This window comes from Rhinopithecus roxellana, chromosome 19 (genome assembly GCF_007565055.1).
Source record: "Rhinopithecus roxellana isolate Shanxi Qingling chromosome 19, ASM756505v1, whole genome shotgun sequence".
Lineage (NCBI taxonomy): Eukaryota > Metazoa > Chordata > Mammalia > Primates > Cercopithecidae > Rhinopithecus > Rhinopithecus roxellana.
Window position 1 is genome coordinate 44728512 of NC_044567.1, and position 22210 is coordinate 44750721.

The following is a 22210-nucleotide window of genomic DNA, read 5'->3' on the forward strand; positions in this document are numbered from 1 at the left end:
TGCACGCCTGTAATCCCAGCTACTTAGGAGGCTGAGGCAGGAAAATCACTTGAACCTGGGAGGTGGAGGTTGCAGTGAGCCAGGATCATGCCACCGTACTCCAGCCTGGGTGACAGAGCAAGACTCTGTCTGAATATATATATATATATATATATATGAATGAACAATTATAGTACTGTTTATTATTCATGGGGACTAGCAGTAATGCACGAAGTACATAAATACATATATATATACACACATATATATACACACACACATATATATACACACATATATATATGAAGGCGGGGACGGTCTTACTGAGTGCACCAAGGTGCAATATCCTGGGCCCTAGGTTAAGGCAAATCAAAGGAGAACAAGCAAGATGGCAGGAGACAGGACTCCCCACCACACGAAGACCCAAGGGACCCGGAAGACCCTCAGACCAGAGAATCCCAGGGCTGAGGAGGGAACAACAGCCACCTTCTCCAATGTTTGCCTGGTTCCCTGCCAGGCTCTGAGCCTCTTGAGGTCACCTACATCTGGGGACACCCATCAGCACATGTGGCCATGCCCACAGGCACATGCTACTGCCCCCCGCTGCCCAGACATCCAGCCCCACGTGCATCTCTCTCCTTCTGTAAGTCTCAGGTCCACCGCCACCGGCATGGACCACTGCACGGAGCTTTCACCCACGTCAGTGAGAATGAATCCTTCTCCTCCGCCTGCCTACTTAGCAAAAGAAAACTAATATTTGAGAAATTTGTGATGGGTTGCTCAGCAAAGGAGTTCCGTTTCAGCTTTCAATTAAACAGCCAAAGCATAAGCTCAGGATTATTAAACATTTATCACTGTAGATGGGAAATTAACCACAAGGTTTTCAAGGTGCTTGGGCTCAAGACCTTCCCAGGCTGAGACTGCATGTTGCTGTACGTGCTTCTCAGGCTGCATAAGCTTCTGGGGAAGTGGATGGAAACAGCCTTTGGGAATAGGCTCCACCACTATCTGGCTGTGCCACCTGGCATGTGCGGCTGCCTCTCTCTGAGCCTCAACTTCTCCATCTATAAAATGGGAATATGGTTCCAATTCCAGGAGGTAGTTGTGCAAATTCCATAAGGTAACACATGTGAAATGTCTAATACAAGGCTTGGCATGCAGTCATTACTCAGCAGCGATTGTTTTTACCGTTAGTATATTGTTATTAATAATGAAAACATTCAAATTACTTTTCTTCCCTGAAACTCAAATTCTTCATCGTTAAAACAGTGATAGCACTACTTACATCATAAGGCTGTTTGAAGATTAAATTAAATGAGATAACAGATGTATGTCTATACAATACAATGCTTGGCACATAACAGATGTTCAAATAAGTAACAGCCATTATTATTCTGATCCTACACTCTAACCTGGGATGTGTGATGGATGGATCAGTAAATATTGGCTGAATAATTAACACGTTAATAAAAAAGAGAAAAAAACATTGTTTCAAGCAGTCAGGCTCTGGTTCTTCTGGAAACAAGGAGTGGCTCACCTGTGACCAGCCGGCCATTTGATGGAGGGCGAGCCCGGGCCTGGCTGGCCCCGTCTCAGCGTGCAGCAAGGGGCCTGAGACATAGACGGCCCCTCTGTTTGTGAGGAGGAGGCGAGCTCTTTTATCTGGACGCAGAATGAACAGCTTTTCTAACTCTCCGACAGAGGCGAGAATGTTCAGGAAAGAAAGAACTTCCGAGGGATACACTGGGACCCATTCTGAGGCGGATTTATTACTTTCGGCTGAAATGGAGGCATTGCCTTATTGTCTGTGACTCTGCATCTGTTCATTTGCACATCAAAATGGACACTCCGTGAGGCTATTAACGATGGCTTTGAAGATATTGGAATGTCTTTGGAAATTACTATCAATAAAAAACAAACTGGCTATGGAGAAGTTACTATTTTTCCCCTAGTAAACTTACTGACATTTTATTCCATTATGGATGTTGTCCAAGGTATAATGAAATGCTCAGTGATTGATGGTGCCTCCTGCAGCTTCCGCGCCTTGCAGGATCCCCTTTCAGGAGGATGGCGGGCTGCCCGGGCCACAAAGAGACACCCGCTTTGTTTGCAGCCCCAGCAGCTGTCCCAAGGGCTGGGCCGCGGGCTCTCTCCACCAGTGAGGCCCGACTGGCTGTGCTTGGCCCATGGAGCCCCACGACAGGAAGGGGCCCAGAGGGCTTGCAGGTCAGCACTCTGCCTTCCCCCATTCTCTGATGACCATGACGGCACAGCCTTCCCAGACCTGGTTCTTATACTGTTCAAAGGAGAGCAAATTCTTCCTTCAATCCTGGCACACATTCACAATACTTGACAACCTATGGAGGGCACTGACCATTCGGAATTGCCACCGTCTGGTACTGGAATCACATTAACCCTCTCTTTGCTGGATAAGGGGGAGGTCTGGGGGCCACTGGGGAGGTAGCCAGAGTGTAGAGGCACCCCAGCGGCCCAGGTCAGGAACCATTTACCAACCAACCTGGAAGTATTGCAATTATTTTAACAACTGATAAGACCATACTGGTATATAAATGTGGATCTCAGTCCTGCTTATATCTAGCCACAATCTCTCTAGCTTTTACTGGATCCCTTCCATCACCTCTATAAGTCATTAGGGGTGACTTAAAGTAAAGGGGTGCCACTGGTTCCCTGAGACATACACGTTCTGCACTCAGGGCTGAGCCCTCCCCTCTCCTCGTCAGTTATATTTTTATTTTTATTATTATTATATATATTTTTTGAGACAGGGTCTTGCTCTGTCACCCAGGCTGGAGTGCAATGCCACAGTCTCGGCTCACTGCAACTTCTGCCTCCTGGGTTCAAGTGATTCTCCTGCCTCAGCCTCCCAAGTAGCTGGAATTATAGGCACGTGCCACCACACCTGGCTAATTTTTATATTTTTAGTAAAGTCTGCATGATTCAGCGTGAAGAGCTCCAACCCGGAGCCAGACTATCCTCATGCTGCAATCCAGCCGTGTGACGATGGTGGACCCCGCCATGTCCCTTCCACGTCTCCCAGGCCTGCCACTTCCAGCGGGTCCTATGAGTGCTCTGGCACTAAGCCTCCAGCCGAATTAAGTCCCGTTGCCCATTTGTAACCTGTTTGATAACACGCCCTTCACTGGCTGCCTTCTCTTCCCTCTCCCACTTCCCACGCCCCCACGCGTGTTCCCGGGGATCACATCCCAAATATACTGGATGCATGTGAATCCTGGTTTCAGGGTTTGCTTCTAGGGAACCCAAACTGAGAGACAGGTTTCACCATGTTGGCCAGGCTGGTCTCGAACTCCTGGTCTCAGGTGATCCACCGCCTCGGCCGGGCGTGGTGGCTCACGCCTGTAATCCTAGCACTTTGGGAGGCTGCTGGTCAGTTATAAAGGTCACTTCTGACTGAGTCCACAGGCCCTTTGCATGTGCCTCTAGCATACCTTGGCCGTGCTTTATAGAAATTATTTGGGTGCATATCTGACTCTATCGCCAGACTGAGCTCCTCCGGGACACAGTGAAGTGCACACATGAAGACTCATGCAGTGGCTCTTCAGTAAGTGTGGAATGAAAGCAATGAAGAGAGGAATTGAGCCCACTATGCCCAAGGTCACAGGCCCAACAAGTGGCAATACACAGGTCTATTTTCAAAACGTGTGCATTTTACATGGCTTCCTCTCAAGCAATGCACATGACTCCTGCCGGTCACGTACACCTTAGTCTAAATAAGTTACACTGATAAAACCTGCACAGAGATGCAGTCTCTTGGTGCATTGCAGAAAGTTTGCAGAAATCATGCCTGTGTCAAATGAGCTGAAGCATCAGCCCCTCATTTCTCCTTCTGACACACGAGCCTTGCTGAGAAATCCTACAGCAAGTGCTATGGCCTGAATGATTTCTGAAGGAACTTTCTTCCGCGGCGGCACGAACCCACAGCCCTCCGGTCTTTATTTGACTGGGCTACCAGTCAGTCTCCTAAAGTAAGGACAGCTCGGGCTCTGTTCTCTTCCACAGAACCTTCTCATCACGATCAAAATAAGGCCAAACTCCTAGGCCTGGCACGCGTGGCCCTCCCTAATCCAGGCCCCAGTGCCATTCCTGCCTCATCTCCTTTTATATTGTGCCAGGTGGTAGACTATGCTCCGACCTTAATTATGACAGTCCAGAGAGCAGTTCCTCTTGTGACTTCAGGTACAGGGTCCAACAAGGTGGTGATGGGGATGCTGAGAAGCTGACTGAGCTCAGCCACCCTCCAGACAACTTCCACACTTACTGGGAGCTCCCCAAGCACCAGGCACATTTGCTGCGCCCTGCAGAGAAAGTCTGCATGATTCAGCGTGAAGAGCTCCAACCCGGAGCCAGACTATCCTCATGCTGGAATCCAGCAGTGTGACGATGGTGGACCCCGCCATGTCCCTTCCACGTCTCCCAGGCCTGCCACTTCCAGCGGGTCCTATGAGTGCTCTGGCACTAAGCCTCCAGCCGAATTAAGTCCCGTTGCCCATTTGTAACCTGTTTGATAACACGCCCTTCACTGACTGCCTTCTCTTCCCTCTCCCACTTCCCACGCCCCCACGCGTGTTCCCGGGGCTCACATCCCAAATATACTGGATGCATGTGAATCCTGGTTTCAGGGTTTGCTTCTAGGGAACCCAAACTAAGAGCATAACCTTGGCAGTTGACTTAACTTCTCCATGCCTTGGTTTCTTTACCTGTAAAATTGTGATATAACACCTGTAAATAGCAGACTTACAGTTGTACAGGAAATCCCATATGCATTAGCTGCTTCTATTGAGTCATGATAGCTGCCAGTTAGAGCCCCAAATCATACACCAGGGCCTCTGTCCTGGGAGTTCTCAGCTTACGAGTGCACCAGACTCACCTGGAGAGAGCGTTACATACAAAGCCTGCTGGCCCCTACCCCAGAGTTCCTGACTGGGTAACTCTGGGAGAATCTGAGAATCTGCACTTGTGACAAGATCCCAGGGGGAGCTGATGCTGCTGGTCAGGGACCCCACTTTGTGACCCACTCCTCTGTGTTATCACACGTGCTCCTCACAATAGCCCAGGAGTGGCATCTTTAGCTCCATTTCAGACAAACCTGGTGACACATCTATTTTTTTTTTTTTTTTTTTTTTTTTTTTTTGAGACAGAGTCTCCTTCCCAGGCTGGAGTGCACTGGCCCGATCTCCGCTCATGGCAACCCCCACTTCCCAGATTCCAGCGATTCTGGTACCTCCGCCTCCTGAGCAGCTGGGATGACAGGCATGTGCCAGGACACCTGGCTAATTTTCATATTTTTTAGCAGATACGGGATTTCACCATGTTAACCAGGCTAATCCCAAACTTCTGACCTCAAGTGATCTGCCCGCCTCGGTCTCCCAAAGTGCTGGGATTACAGGCGTGAGCCACTGTGCCCAACCTATTCTCGTATTTTCAATGAAACTTGTCCTACTAGATTCTCTGAGATAAAAAAATAAAATAAAATAAAATAAAATAAAATAAAATAAAATAAAATAAAAAAATAAAATAAAATTGTTGGCCAGGATTCCAGCCAACGCCTGTCTGAATCCAAAGCCGGAGTGCTAAGTGACCTGCTCACAACATCTCAGCCTTGAGTCCTGTGGAATTCCAGCTGGTGAGTAAGCAAAACCCTAAAGGACTTCACGTCACAGGCCCCTCCCTGTCCTGCCCAGCAGAAGGAAAGAACCATCTAGCGGTGAAGGCTATGAGCCTGCAGACAGAAAGAAGACCCCAAACCTGTGACCCTGAACAGGGGTCCTGGGAACGGCTCTCCTAAATGCAGCTGAGCGCCTACCTCGGCTGTGGACGGCGGGCCTGGGAGCCTCGGGGCCCAGGGCGGGCGGTCCCTGGGAGTCACTCATGAAGTGGTGGAACCAGCGACGACGCAGCTGACGCAGCTCCGAGTTGCGGCTCCGGAGCCAGCGGGGGCCGGGACGGGGCCGGGTCAGGGGGCTCTGTAGCATGTCCACGCCCAGCAGCAGCTCTGGGCTGACTCGAGGGTCATGCAGTGCTCTGCTGTCCAGCAAGCCCACACCCAGTGCCACGGCGGCCACTGGCAAGGTCTGCAGGGGGCCAGGTGCCCGGGGGCCCTGTGGGAGGGCCACTCGGGCCCGCTGCAGCAGTAGCAGGCTGCCGGTCATCAGGTAGGCAGCCGTGAGGAAGAATAGCAGGAACTGTGTTCGGCGGAGAAACTTCTGGAGTCGGAAGAAAGGTTTGGCCATGCCCCTGGGCAGCAGGGCTCCTGGCTGGAGCCCCGGGATGGCTCCTAGCGCCCAGGCGGGAGGGAGGCCAGGGCCTCCGGAGACGTCATCCTTGCATCCTGGCTCCTGGCACCTGCCTGTGCTGGCCTGGGGTCACTCACTGTTCCTTTCCCGTTTCCAGTAGGTGTCCGGATGGCACCATTACTTATCTCCAGTGGCCACAGGGTCCTGCAGCTGCAGCTTCTGCCCAGGCGTCAAGGACATCTCCATTCTAGGGCTCTACCGACCCTCATCTCCTGGTGCAGAAATCTGGAAGGTGGAGAAAGAACACTGGGATGTAATAGGAGGGTCCACTACACGGCAATCCCAGGCTAGGACACCCTTCACCCTGTGCTTGCTTTATCCAAGGGACCAGCTGTGTTGCGGGAGCACTGGACAAAGCCAGGTTTAAATCTCAGCTCTGTTACTGGCCAGCTGTGTCACACTGGGTAGGTTGCTTAACCTTGCTGGGCCTCAGCTTCCCCATCTGCAAAATGGGGATAACAGCTCTGCCCTTGAGGGGTAATGAGGATGATAGAAATAATAAGGAGGAGGAGGAACAGCAGCAGGGGCTCTTTCCTCAGCCCTTCCTGTGTGTCAAGCACTCAGCTAAACACTTCGCATATTATCACACTTAACCCTGAAACCAATCCAACAAGGTAGAGATATCACATCCCTGTTTCACAGATGAGGAAACTGTGGCACAAGAAGGCATATTAGCTAGTTTTCCCCAAGCCACAAAGCTGGTAAACAGGCGAGCCAAGGTTTGGAAGAGTCTGTGTGCAGAGCCTGGACTCTCAATGACTACACGGCCCGGCCTGCAATGAGACACTACCACATATAAATGCACCTAGCCCAGGCAGGACTATGCTGCAGGTGCTTGATACATGCATGCAATCAGCTGACTCCCAGCGGTGCACTGGAGCTGTGGGCCCGGGTTGGAAGGAGCTTCTGCACAGGCTGGTCATTGGCTTTTACATAGGATGGGGCCCAGGGGAGGGAGGGGATTGTGTAGCCTTCCCAGGCCTCCTGGACTCCAGAGGCCAGAATCAAAGGCCCAGGGTAGCGCCTGAGCTGTGCACCTGCAAACAGAGGCCGAGCAGCCAGAGCAGGGAAGGCGGAAGGCTCTCTCATCTGCCTTCCATGGGTCTCTCCACTCCCCAGGACTCAGCTGTCACTCTGGGTTTCGGTTCCCATTGGCGGCCCCTCTGAAGTGTGCTGTTGGGGTTGGCAGAGGGTTTTGCAGCTGCAACGACCTGGGCTGCTGTGTGAGCGAAGCCCTTAGCACAAGGACAGGCTTATCCCAGAAAAAAAGGCCCCTAGAAGCGTGACTAAGCCACTGCCCGTAACTAACTTGGCCCGGGCCCCCTGCCAGGCCTGTGCAGCCACTCAATGGCTGCTCTGTGCGCCAGGGATAGACAATGGGTGTGAGAGGAAGGACAATGTTTGAGCTGGCATTCCAGGCCCCCAGAAAGCTTGGAGGCTTGGGACAAAGATCCCACATAGGCATGAGCCTCTCTGATTAAACGGTGAGGGCTGCCAGGTTCTGAGGCCCTCGGGGAGGGCAGAGATGTGGAAATACGGGTCAGCTGGTCCTTTAGGCTGGGGCAGAGGTAGCAGACTCAGTAATCAGCAAGTGAAGGTGGAATTAAATTCTGGGTTTGGAAATTGCGGACGGTTCTCCAGAGCTTCTATTTTCTAGGCTGACGTATCTGCCAGGCCCACCCCAGACAGCCTCATCAGATTTGTAAAACCACAGAGAAAATCCCAAGAAATCCTGACTGATCTCTCTGCCTCCAGCTTTGGACCCTCTGATCCATCTTCCACAAGGCTGCCAGGGTGATCCTCCTAACACGCAAATCTGATCATGGTGCACCCCTGCTTAAAACCCCGTTCAATAGCTCCCCGTGGCTACTGGATAAACTCTAAGCTCCTCGCCCTGACATACAAGGGCCCCTTCGTGATCCAGCCCATCCAGCCTCATCTCTTGTCTGGTCTCACTCTTTGGCTTCCCCATCTCAAATGCACACATGCGCACACACACTCCACATTCCAGCAGAACCACCAGGAACCACAGCACATCTGCCTCAGTGCCTTTGCACAAGCTACCCTTTATTTATGCCTTTTCCTTCCTCTTCACTTATCAAACCCCTGTGTATCCTCCAAGGCTCAGACCAGATATTGTTGCTCAGAGAAAGCTTCCCTGAAGATTCCTCAGTCTTTCCGCAGCCCCTGCTGACCCTCAGCTCAGCACTTGCTATCCTGAGGCTGATCAGAATTGTCCATCTACTTGTCAGTTACCCTCCAAAGTCTGTCATCTACCTAGGGCTAGAGGCCATGCCTCTGTCATTTTCCTAACCCCGGCCCCAGCACGAGGCCTGGGAATGTGGATGCTCAGTGATCTTCGTTTATGAATACATCTTAAAAACGAACGAGACCACAGATAAATTGATACGTAAATCCTGACATCAGAACCTGCTCCTATGGGGTCAGGGCAGTGAAATCTCAAATTCCACTTACCCAGAGCCATGGATGAAGCCTGAAACGTGGGAGAGATGGAGCAGTGCATAGGCACAGGCCCCCAGGCAGTCCAGGAACACAGCTTGATGGAGCTGAGGGCTTTCAGAAGCATGGAGTTAACACGAGTGCCTGGGCTGAGCTTTATGTCATCCTTTCTATGATGGAATTCTATGAGGAGGGGTCTCCAGGTCTGTTCACAAAGGGGCTCCGGTTACAAACTAGGGATCACATCCATCCTGTGCGACTGAAGGGGAGAGGGTAGCACTCCTGCCGTGAGAAGGTTTCTGATGAGATGGAGCAGGAAGGCAGGCAGGAGCTCAACAGTTCGGAATTTTGAAGGCAGGGTATACTGGTGAATTCTGTATAGATTTTCTAGATAGGATTTGGATATACAATACAAGTAGGGCTGGGGTGGGGAGTGGTCAGAGCGGATGAATCAGGATTCAATCCATCTCACCCAGGATCCCACGGTCCTCCAAAGTATTTTCTGGTGCTCCCCCTTCCCAAAAGAGGCTTCCCTGGTCTGGGGAGGTAGGTGCTGGTGTGGACACCACAGACAGCCATGTGCAGGCCAGATTTCCATGGCCCAGGTCTTCTATGAAGCAGGCTGCATTCCCAACTTTTAAAAATCACAAAGCAGATTCCTAGCCTGGAAAACTCACTGCGGGTAGGCTGGTAGGGGGAAACAAAAGGCTGGGCGCGGTGGCTCACGCCTGTAATCCCAGCACCTTGGGAGGCCAAGGCGGGCGGATCACAAGGTCAAGAGATGGAGACCATCCTGGCCAACATGGTGAAACCCTGTCTCTATTAAAAATATAAAAACTAGCTGGACGTGGTGGCATGTACCTGTAGTCCCAGTTACTCGGGAGGCTGAGGTAGGAGAAACGCTTGAACCCGGGAAGCGGAGGTTGCAGTGAGCCAAGATCATGCCATTGCACTCCAGCCTGTTGACAGAGCAAGATTCTATCTCAAAAAAATAAATAAATAAATAAAAATAAGCATCAGGAACTTGTCACCCTGCCCTGGACTTCCACCACACTTTATAGCCAACATCACAACATGACACTCTCTCTCCTCAAGGCTGGCAGCCCCGCTCCAGGGCACAGATCACACCTGGTTTATCTCCATGTTCCCAGATCCCAGCACACAGCTAGCAGGGCAGTGATGGTAAATGTTTATTGAGTGACTGAACCCACAAGAGGCCTGGGGGTGGGCTAGGAAACTTGGAGCATCTGCACAAGGGCTCACAGCCAAGCCATGAGGTAAGTCAGAGAGTAGAACCAGCCAACACCTGGGGTTGGGGACAGAATCCTAGCCATTGCTCGTCTGCATAGGGCCTGGGAGGCCATCAGCTATATCCACTACACCCGAAAGCCAGAAGGCTGTCCATGACAGTAAACCTACCTCGAGCAAAGCATTGCACAGGGCAGGGCCTCAGGCTCATCGTCTGTTAAATGGGGGTAAATGTGCTTTATGGGATCAAATTAGGGAGTGGGTATGAATCCTCTGTGGCTCTGTTCCCTACAGACTGTGGCATGGCTTGGTTATGAATGCAAAAGAGGCAAGCAAGGAAAAGCCGGAGGATGGGCCTGTAGTAGCTGTGCCACTGGTGAAGTCAGACTCGAGAGGCCTCTCCCCAGCTCTGAGCCCCCACAGTCCCTGGAGTGCACCCAGGATCCCACTCTTGCTCGCAGCTGATCCCCATGCTGAGACTGCTGTTAGCAATTGCTTTGTCAATGCCACCATTTATGAAGCATTTGCAGTGTGAATAGGTTGAACTGGGCTGTACCTGCACCATCTCATTTCCTCCAGGCAACCCACCAAGCAAATGCCCTGTATACCCCATTTGAGGACTGAGGTCTCTGAAGCTGAGCCAGGTGATGTACGCTGCCCAAAGCCAGACAGATCAGGGCCAGCACCAGAGCAGGCCACCTGCTCCCAGAGCCTCCATTATGCCCACTAAGCTTCCTATTTCTCTCCCCTTCCCAGCTCCGGCTTCACACGAGGCAAGATGTATTCTTGAGAGGAGTTTAGTGCGCCTCCGTCAGCACCTTTTTGAGGTCATGCCGGGCCAAAGCTCCTAGAGATGATGCCCCACATGGGGTCTTCCCAGCCAAGCCTTCCGGACAGTGCCTTGTTGGTGAGTGTTCACGCCCCAGCCCACTGGGACTGGCAGGCAGCCTGGGGCCCTTCCCCTGTGAAAGTCTGGAGAACTTTTCCCCAAGGTGTGCTTCCCGTGGGCACCTCCCGTCTTGGAACCCTGTAGAGTGCATCAGGGGAAGGCTGGGGCCGGGAGGCTGGGGGGTTCTATCCCTGCCTGGGGCTTGGCCTTATTGGGGGTAGACAAGGCACACCAGGGCTGGACAAAGGTGCACACTCACTGCCCTGCCCTGGGGTCACCCTAGAGAAGAGCAGGGCCTGCAGAGGGAGATCCTGAGTTCCCTGTCAAGCATGAGAGGAGAGTAACAGAACAAAGGGGCTTCTGGAAGTCTCAGGAAGGGAGCAGGAGTCCAGAGCACCTGGGGACTCAGACAACCTGAGCTGTTGTCTATTACTTTGTTGCCCTCTGGGACCGAGGGAGTGGCAGTTGCCCAGCCTGGCTCAGGCTGGTCAGGTGGCCACCTCTCAGCCAGGCTAGGGGTCCAGAGACCCAGGGGTGGCAGCAGGGAGAGGAGAGGAGGCAGTCCCTGGGGGTAGCAGCTGCAGGATAGAACGCAGAGCTGGCCCAGGTGCAGCTAGTGGCCACTGGGGTTCAGTCAGGTGACTCCACCTCCCTGCGACCCCCGGTCAGAGAGAATAGGCCGTGGCAGCTGAAGGGAAAATGACACCAGACATCCCCAGAAGGATCTCAGCTACTGTGGCAGCTGCCGTAAGGGCTGCAAATCTCTTGGGACTCAGAGCTGCCTGCTTTTTGCAGGGCAGGAGCCCCAATGACAAGAATAGGGCCCCGAATATATTCCTCTCCGAATATGAAGGTGATGGGCATCTGGGTCCTAGAAGCTTGGAGTCTCAGCCTCAATGACTGGCAGCCAGGGGGTCTTGGCTTTAGGACCTGCGCAGAGTACATGCAGGAGCCTCCAGCTGGGCTCACAGCTCCTGGATTCCCCTCCTGTGACTTTCCCCTTGCCCCTGCCCCTGCCCCTCTCAGGCATAGTGCCTGGCTTCTGGACCCCATCCCCTCTCCAAAAGGCTGTCCCTTTTCATCTAAGAAAGTGATCTTTCTAATATGAGGAGCTAATGATGCTACAGCCTGTAATGGCTTCCCAGGGATACCCAAGCAAGCCCTGTATCCCACCAGAGCATCACCTGGTTAGCGAGAGATGCCTCAAGCACCCTCACGCATGCCCTTCCACCAGCCAGGGATGCTTGTGCCCCATCTTATGGCTCTGAAATGCTCCAGGCCATCAAGTTTCAGCGCCCATGCCACCTCTTCCATGAAGCCTCCCTGATCTCTGGAGCAGAACCACTCCTCAGTGCTAGGCACTAAGCAACAAGGCTGGATGCTGCTACAAAGTGTGCCTGGGTGGTGTGTGGTCTTGAGTCAGGGTTCCCTGCTAATGTCCCTACCTCTCCTTCCAGCCTGAGGGCCTCTCAAAGGCACAATCAGTGCCTCTGCCCACCTCTGGGTGGGGCACAGGGAATGCCCCTGAAAATAAGTACCTGCTGGACTGGACGTCCTTCAGTGCTGAGGGCCATGCTGCCATTACTCACAGGCCTCACGACTCTGTGTCTTAGAGACTGAGAAAAAGAGCAAGAGACCCACTAAACGACAATCTGCTGTGTCCTTTGGGGGAACAAGGTCTGGGAAATGCAAATGGAGTGGGAGCCTTGTCTTTGATGAGACAAATCTCTTGAGAGTTTGAACTTCAGAGCTTGAAAAAAGATTCAACATTTTAATAGGTTGCTAAAAGGGTATAAAACATAACAGGTCAAAACTCCATTCCATGCAAAAGAGGAAAACCCCTTCAGTTAACCCACTGCTGGGGTTCATATAAATAAAAACTTTAACCCACCATATGAGAGTTCAAGGTACTTTCACCAACTGTCAACTGGATGAATAGTCAGATGGAAAAATGAATGGGTGATCTCCCCACATATCTGTGAGGCCAAAATCATTACCATCCTCATCATACAGACGCAGAATCTGAGACAGAGAAGGCCAATTAACTTGAACAAATACAAACAGCTATTGCTAAATCGCTCTGATTCCAAGTGCATATCATCATCAACCATATCACATGATCTTCATGTGTGCAATACCAAGGACAGAGATCCTTCCAAACACCATGCTAGGGGCTGGGTCCACACAGAAAGACAGAGCACCAGCGCGGGAGCCGGCATTTTTCCTTTCCTGGCACCTGATTTGCAGCCTTTCTCACTTTTGAAACAGCCAGTCTCAACCTTTTCCAGCCTATCTCTGGGCTATCCCTTTTATTTTTATTTAGTTTTATTCATTTTTCAAGATCGAGTCTTGCTCTGTCACCCAGGCTAGAATGTAGTGGCATGATCTTGGTTCACTGCAACCTCCACCTCCCGTTTCAAGCGACTCTTCTGCCTCAGCCTCCCTAGTAGCTAGTATTACAGGCACACGCCACCATTTTTGTATTTTTAGTAGAGATGGGGTTTTGCCATGTTGACCAGGCTAGTCTCGAACTCCTGACCTCAGGTGATCTGCCCACCTCAGCCTCCCAAAACATCAGGATTACAGGTGTGAGCCACCACGCCTGGCCTGAGCTATCTCTTTTATAGAACCTTATTTTGTTCACTTGTTCATGTGTTTCTTCCACCTGGTGCTGAAAGCTTAAGGGTCATCTCAAGTCCATCTCAGAACCTGGAAGGCAAACAGGTGTTCAAACTCCACTGAGTGAGTTGGATACAGGTGGACAAATGAGTGGAGTGCCCAACCAGAGTCAGACCTGCCAATGTGACGGGGGACTCGGGCTCTGGGAGAGAGCCCAACACACCCTGCTGCACATCCCTGTCCTCAGAATACTCATGACCCCCTCATGTCAAGGGAGCCACCCTCCGGGAGGGAGCTCACATCTCCAGGGGCTTTCAGCACCAAAGGAAGGGAAGCGAAGTGGAGGGGAGGGGGGTCTTAATAGCTACCAGCAGGTGTGCTGTATTTTATAGCTGATGAAATTAATCCAGCCCATTCTTCCATCCACTTCTCACATCCACACCAGGAGGCAGGACATATGCAGAGTTCCTCCCTCATCACATTCTCCAAGTGGCACACTTCCGATAATTTTTCAGGCATATGTCAACACACTTAGCAAAGCCATGATGAGGAGAGATTAAAGGAAGAATGTGAAGCCCAGGAGGCCCAGGGAGAAGGTAGTGAGTGCAAGGCCACGTTCACTCCCTCATTCCCTAGATGAGCAGTCCTGGATGTTAGGGCCATCTCTGGCCCTGCTAGTGTATATGATTATCACCTGCATTTTAAGGCCTAAGACCCTGAAAGTCTAAACATTGAGCTGCCCCAAAGTCCTTGGCCTTGACCTCATTGTACCTCCAGAGAAAGAGTCGGGGAGCTGGTCTCACCAAGGCTGATGGGAGTCTGAGCCGGATGGCAGTACAAGCTTGGGGCTTCTGTGATGAGAAACAGCACTTCCCAAGAGGCCCTGCTCAGAGGGGTTCCATCAGGGCCTGGAGGCTCTGGATTCAGAGGCTCTGAGTTGTCTGCTCAGGCCGATGCCATAAGGAACCAGCTCTGTGACTCACTCCCCAGTGCTCTGGCTGAACTTATCAGGTTGGAGACTCAAGCTTCAGCAGCAGACCCACTGGTGGGCCTGAATATCCACTTCTGCTCGGTTAGGAAGACAGGAGGAAGAGACAGGAGTCTGGCCTTCTGTCTTATCCCAGCTTCTCTTCACTTCCAACCAGACATGCTAAAGGCCGCAGGACAGTACCCCATAGAGCACAATGCCCACTAAAGAGAGGGATCCCCTCACCCCAGAATAAGGCATTTTTACAGAGGAGCTGTGGAAATGGCCCTGCTGAGGGCTGGCGGATGCAGCCACAGGTGAGGGCCTTCTGGCAGGGAAGATGAGGCAGTCAGGCTCAGCCACCAACCCAACCACCGCCAAGCCCCCGTGCCTGGGAGAGCGCCTGCTCTTCCTCCTAGAAATCCTGGGCTCTGGCAGCCGGTTGAGGCCTCTTCCTGGAGGATCTCCTGAGGGCCAATCTAAGTGTGTGGGGGTGGGGAGCATGCTTGAGAGAGACAAACCTCATTCTCCCATAGCCCAAGGAAACCTCCCCTAGCTCTCTCCCCAGCACCTGCAGCCACCGGGAGGGGGTGACTGCAAATAGCACAGGGCAAGCCAGCTTTATACCTCCTCTAACTTTCACTCCCCACCACCCTTTCTGTGCCTGACAACCTAGGCAAATCAGAGGAAAAAAGAAAGGCCCCCACTCTTGATCCCAAAGTGGGATAACCCAAGTGCCTCCGTAAACCTAAGCACGCTGTTCTAGCAACAAGAGGGATGCGGGTATCTCATGTTAGAAAAGTATAGGGGAGTCCTGCATCTGTCCATCTTGGGAACTGCAGGGGCAGGGCCAGTATGGGGAGCAGCTGGATCCCAGTGCAGGGCTATGGGGCTAGAACTCCTATATCAGCCTTCCCACCGCTCAGCGGAAGGAAGCGCGGTCCTCTTCCCCACCCGCATTCCGGATCAGCAGAGCAGGCATCATCCCAGGAGCACAAATGCTCAGGAAAACAACCAGCGAGGTTACCGGAGGCAGAGGACCCAGCCAGGTACGCTCCAGAGTAGCCAAGAAAAACGCAGTTTAGCAACCTCCAGTCGTGAGTCTCCGTCCCAACCTACGAAGACACAAAGCTCTACACTGGGTAATTTTCCGGACAAAATACATACGTTTTGCTTTTGCCTCTGTTCAAGTTCACCAAGAGACGGAGCAAACCCTCCGCTGACCGGAAGCCTCTCTTGGTAGCGGAACGAGAGGGAGTTGCTTCTGGGTAAACGTCGCCGCCTAGGACGGAGGCTGTGCGTACCCCACACCCTGCCCTCGCCCCCTCCCCGGGCCCCGCCGCAGCGCCCTCCCAGGAAACGGACGGGCTCTCAGGACTCCGGAGGGCGACGCGGCTCGTGCGGCGCCTCGCGCACCCCCGCCCCATCCCGGCCGCGCCGAGCGCCCCCCGCGCCCCGCACGCACCTGCTCACTCTCCCCTGCCCCGGCCGAGCCACCCCGGGCCCCCGGGAAGGCGTCCCCCGCAAGCCCGCCCGGCAACCGGAGCAGGTGCATCCCCGCCGCGCTCCCAGCGGCGTCTGCACAAACTTGTTTGCCCGCGGCGGGGGGAACACCCTGCTCCCAGCCCGCGCGGGGGTCCGGATGGAGCGCCGGGAGACAGGACTCACCCCGCGATCGCGGCCGGCTGGGGCGCCCGCACCGGCGCCCACGGCCCACCTCCCCCGGGCGCCGAGCCCGCAGCCCCCGCAGTGCCCGGAGCCCAGGAGCTCCCGCGCCCGCACGCCCCCGGCCGCCCGCGGCGAGCGGACCCACGCGCCCGAGCACAGGGCGCCGCCGCCTGGCTCCCTTGGGCTGCTGGCGTCCGGGCTGAGCGGCGGGGCGGGCTGGAGGGCGCGGAGCCGGGGCGGGCAGCGGGCGAGCGGCGGGCGGGCGGGCGAGCGGGCGCCGGGCTCTGCACATGCTCACTCGCGCGGCCCGGGGACAGCGGCTGGCCGCCGCCGGGTCCTAGAGGCGCCGGTGCGCACCGCCCGCCGCCCGGGGGAGGGGTCGCGGCTTCGCCGGAGGGGGCCCACGCCCTGCCCGGGCCCGCGAGACACGCGCGCGGGGCGAACCACACGCGCCACTACCGAGCAGAGACGCCGCCACCCACTCTAATACACACACACACACCAGTCACCCAGAGCCACAGCCTTTCATCGGAGCCCCACGGGCTCTAACACACGCACCATGACGCTCACACCCAGACACAGACCCACAAACACACGGGGCACTGCCGCGCAGAGGAGCATGCCACCACTCTCACTCCGATGCAGACTCACAGCGACAGCCGCACACTCCCTGACACACACATCCCGAACCACTGTTTCCCAGACAGAGACACCGACACCCACACTCAGACACACACTCTCGGGGCTCTGCCCCACTCACCCAGAAGCAGGCTGGGCCACCGTGACAGGCGCGCACACATACACACACAGCCACACAGTTTGTAGCACTCTAATACACACACGCACACACACACACACACACCGGATCACCGTCCCATGCAGAGCTAGAGACAGACAGTCACAGCTTCACACACATTCACACTCAGAAACAAGCACCTGCTGGAACACACACACTCTCACACAATCTACACAGAACAGAACCGCAGCCCCACCAACACCCTGACACCAGCTCCCGTGTCTACACACTCGGGTCGGCCACCGGTTTATCATCCTGCTCCACACCGCACACAGTGACAGACCCACGCCTTGACATAGTCACCCACAGAAGCAATGCCACACACTGGTGCCTACTAACAGACACACTCTCGGATAGAGGGGCACACTGGGCAATTGACCCACAGGTTCTTTCTCTCTCTCTCTCTCACACACACGCACACACACACGCCGAGGTGGAAAGATACTGAACAGTCACACAAGTCTATACACAATCCCCCTCTTTAAATAAAGGCTGGATCCAAACCTAAAGATTTTTCCCAATGAGGAGCCCCACCCTGTTCCCCCAAATCCCCCAAGTCACAGCATCTACCCTGCTCTGCCAGGTGCACCGGTGGACCCTGTCCTCACCTGGGGCTGGCTGCTAAGATGCTCCCAGAAGCTGAGGACAGCAGAGGCAGCAGGAGCAGGTGGCGGTGCTTCTTACCGGGTCTTCCTAAAAGGGAGTTTCATGCCTGGGACTCCCGCTAGGGGCAGAGCTGCTTGGCCTGGTTCCGAGGAGCTGGCTTGCAACAGGTGCAGGTGGCAGGGAAAGCGTTGCCTGGGGACCAGTCACAGTCCCTCCTTATGCGGGTCAGTCAGGTGGCACCCAGAGTAGGAAGAGACTCACTGCAGTTTGCATAGCCATGTCTGGCCAAGTGCAGAATTAGGGCAGAGTCTGCACCATCGGCCTGAAGGCTGAGTACTCTGAAGATCTTGGGGCACCTGGGTTTAATATCCTTAAACCCAGGAAGAGGATACAGTAAGTGAGAGACGAATTCTGTGCTGCCTCAACGTCCCAGCCTTGTAGAAAAGCCCCCTTCACATATATATCCTTTACAGAATGTGAATGTGCGTGTTGTTATTATTACAACAGCAACCCACTGTGCAGTCTCGCAATGCTGTTTGGTTTGCAAAGCCCTCTCCATGACCAGCTACATAATTTGAAGGGCCTAAAATAAAGAATTTCAAGAGATAAAAGGAGGATATGAAACCAGTACAGGTCCCTTCTGAGCACAGAATTCAGAGCCTTTCACAGGTCTCGTACCTATGAAGCCAGCCCTGGCCCTCTCGTACCCATTGTCCCACTTAAAACTCATGATAAGTCTACAGATGCCTTCATGTGCCCATTTGACAGAGGAGGCCCTAAGGTGGGTGATCACAAAAGGCTCACAGCCAGTTGAACCCAGGAGAACTCAAGCCCGGCTCCTCTGGAAAGCCAGACACTTCCCGGCAGCTACTATTCAGGAGAAGTGGCCGTCTGCAGCAGCAGACTCTTGATACAGAATAATCAAGCAGAAGAATTGATGTGGCTGCCACCAGGGAAGGAGGTGACTCGAGAAAGGAAAAGGCTGCTGGGTATCCATGCCATCTGTGCCGATGTCAGGATGCACCTGCCCTGCAAAGCCCCCCCCCCCCGCCCCCACCAGGGGAGCACCAAACAGCCCCTGTGTGGGTAGATGCTAGAGGCAACTACTGACTCTAGGGAGGGAGGTTGAGGAAGGAAGTGCATGAAAGAACTCAGGAAGTAGTTGAGAAGGACTTGGGAGTCAACATGGCCAGGAGTATTTCAGTGTCAGGACAAAGCCCTTCTTTCTAGTGATGATGACCAGTAAGAAGTGATAGGGAAGACTGATAACAGAGTCACTCCTAATCACAGTCCAACGCCTTGCCCCTCAGCTCTTCTCTCCACATAGTTGGGACTGTTTCACAGTCACTTGTATACCATCCCTGTCCCAAAAGCAATGGGTCCCACAAAGCTGCCGTCATATGTCCATTTACTACTGAGAAATGTATCCCCCCACCCCCCAGGAGTCTGGGACTAAGAATCAGACAGGTCTGATTTCACAACAATCCCATCTCTCTGTGTTTGGCTCTTGAGTCGTCTGCTCCTCTCTTTGCAGACCTCAACTATTGGATCCTAGGTATTTACATCACCTCCTAACTTCATGTCATCTGATGGCTTATTCCTCCTTCCTTCCAGCCAGCCACCTTTTCATTTATTTACTAAGCGAGGCACCCATTGTGTGTTAGATTTTGTGTTGAATACTGGAGAGTCTTTGATAAAAAGAACCAGTCCCCTGCAGGAGTTTCCAGTGTGGAGAACTGGACGAGAAAACAGACCAGAGTGAAAACGTACCACAAAGAGAGAGCTCTGCTATATCAGTCAGGATGCCTGCAGCCTCAAGTAACAAATAGCAAAGTAAAAGTGGTGTCAATCAAAGGGTTTATGTTATCAGACAGCAAGACACCTGGAGGTAGGCAGTTCCAAGGTCGGGTGATTCAGCAGCTCAATGATGTCAGGATCAGGGGTGGCCTCTCCGTGCTCCTGGACCGCCCCCTCCTGACTGCAAAATGACAACTGAAGCACTGTTTGTGACTTCCCCAAATGACAATTCCCTAAGTCAAGAAAGAAAGGAACATTTCTTCCCATGAACTTCTTTTTTCACTGGGTAAGGAAACTTTTGCCAGGTCCTCCTTCTGGCATGGCCCATTGGCCAGAAATGAATCCTATGATTACCCCTCAGCCAATACCTGGCCAAGAGGAATGGGTTTGGCTAATTATAATTCATCTTCTGGGGATAGGCCAGTCTTCTCAGAGCACATCCCCACTTGATCAAAATTGTTTCTATGTTAGTAGATGGCTGCTGGGATGGCAACTAGCTGTGATAGATAGAAGATAAATAGATAGATAGATAGATAGATAGATAGATAGATAGATAGATAGATAGATCAATCGATAGATATAGATGATAGATAGTGCATTGGAACCTAAATGACTCGCAACATCAGTGTGGAGGAATTCAGGGAAGACTTCATGGAGGCCGTGACATGTAAGCTGACTTTCAGAAGAGAAGTGGGCATCACCTGGGTCACCAGGTGCAGGGGCCATTCCAGACAAGGGTGGGGGGGCATCCTTTGCAAAGGCAGGGAAGTGTGAAACACACAGGATGTCACAGAAACTGCCAGTGACTTTGCACTAGCTGGTGCAAGGTCAGAGGTGGTTGGAGAGGAGGCTGAACCGTGACTGGCCACTGAACCCCCATTCAGGTCATTGGCACCAGTGGACAAGGCAGGGCTGTGGACCACCCCTGAGCTACCACCCTGATGAGCTCCCTTCATGGTAGTCATCTAATCATCATCAGCCGTGGAAATAGTCATTCAACCGGTGATGAGTCATCATCCATCCCACACTTCTATGTCATGTTGACAAAGGCAGCCTGACCAGTCATAGCCACGGGGGTGACAAGCCCAGGTGGGGGTGAGGGCCAGGGGTGGGGCTCATATCTCTCTCGCCTTGACCAAGTCACAATCTCTCTGGACCTCAACACTGTCATCTGCAAATCAGAGAAAATGCCTCCGTTATGGGAGTGCCTGTAAGGACCAAATAAAATATCTGTTGAGTGTGTAAGCAAAACAACATTTGCCATGGAATATGCACATAACACATTTTAGTAAATATTACAAGAAGGGGTTTTTCCCAAAGCTTTGCTAAACTCCAGAAATGCCACATGTGCAATGTTCTCCTGAGCCACCAAGCTTATGATACCTTCTCTTCCTCCAAATGCCACCTCCCCAGAGCCTGCCCTGTCATTCTGGCTAAAGCATCCACCTCACTGTCCAGTTTCCAGTCTTCATGAAACTCACTGTCCTATCATCTCTCTGTGTATTTGTCGGTTTATGGTGTGTCTTCTCCTCCCCAACCCTCACAGCCCACACTGTTAGAATTTAAACTCCAATATGGCCCGGGAACTTACTATCACATTCAGAACTGTATCCTTGGTGCCAAGTTTAATTCTTGGCACATAAGCATACTCACTAAATATTTATTAAATAAATGATTGTGTTTTTAAAAACATGATGTGCCTAGCATGACACATTTTTAATAAACCCAAGAAGGCTTCCCACGGTGGTCATGTTTCTTCCCAAGAATTCAAGAGGCTGCTTCCCCTTGCTCTGGTCACAGACTGATCCCTGTACCACAGACTGAGTCCTGTATCCAGTCCATTGGATTCCATTGGCCACCAGGGAGACCCAGAGGGTGAGTGCGGATGGCTCACTGCACTGCGTGCCCCTTCCAGGGACTGTGGTGGGATGAGGAAGCAGGTGCTCCATCGACATCTAGAGGCACCTGTGTCTCAGTAATCTCCTCCTTTACCCATGCAGCTCTTGGCTGCTGCTCCACCAGGATGCTGGCCCGCAAGGTGACACAGGCTTGACTGTCCCACCTGTGAAGGTTGTCTTTTGCTCCTCTGGACATCGCATCATTCAGAGATGGAGAGAAACTTTGGCAACATCTCCAAAGGGAAGACGCAGTTTCTTCTTTCTTTGCTTTGCTTTTCCCCCCATAGTGCTGTGAAGTGATGCCCGCTCCGTGCAAGCAGACCTGAGGCAGGGTTCAGCGCTTTGCTGGGCTGTGTATTTACTTGGTTTCTCCTGTGAGTGCTGCAGTGACTTAAATATGCCTCTGTAAAGATGCCAGTGACACAGATGGTAATTGTACCCCCTGCTGAGCTATGCATGCAGACACGGGGGTGTCGGGGGTGGGAGGACGGCAGGGAGAAGTGGAATAGGGAATCTGTACCTGACTGGGAAGGGAGGAGCCTCCTGGAGCACTGGTCTGGTCTAGAAGCAACTAGACTTTCTAGGCATGGGCCATAGGTACCCAGAAAGCTTCAGTAATTCAGAGGTGGCAAAGAGAGCACAGTGAGGAAACCTGAGTTCCTTTTCTGGCTAGAGGTGAATAGGCTGTGTGGTCTCACGCAAACCTTACCTCTCTGAGTCCTGTTTTGCCCTTCTGTGAAATGGGCAGGTTGTCTAGTTGCTATTGAAGAGCCTTTGTTTAAGGAAGGCAGGGGAATAAGAAGAGAGTGATTTGGGGCCAGTTGTGCTTTTTTAGTTTGGGTAAATGACATCATTTTCCCAGATGTAGTTTTTTAATCTGCAAAATGGGGAAAGTATTTTATTTCTAGTGCAGAGTTTCTGGCATAGGGTTTATAGTCAAGAAATGATAGC

General features: G+C 52.7%; 1 protein-coding gene across 1 annotated transcript in view; it reads right to left on the reverse strand.

The window, feature by feature from the left end:
* Nucleotides 1-16390, reverse strand: part of WSCD1 (WSC domain containing 1) — a 56272-nt gene extending 39882 nt beyond the window's left edge. The window contains exons 1-2 of the mRNA XM_010377877.2: nucleotides 16163-16390; nucleotides 5822-6536 (exon numbers count right to left, since the gene is read on the reverse strand). Coding sequence (XP_010376179.2) covers nucleotides 5822-6248 — 427 coding nt within the window. The 5' untranslated portion in view covers nucleotides 6249-6536; nucleotides 16163-16390. The remainder of the gene's footprint in view (nucleotides 1-5821; nucleotides 6537-16162) is intronic.
* Nucleotides 16391-22210: the final 5820 nt, after the last annotated feature.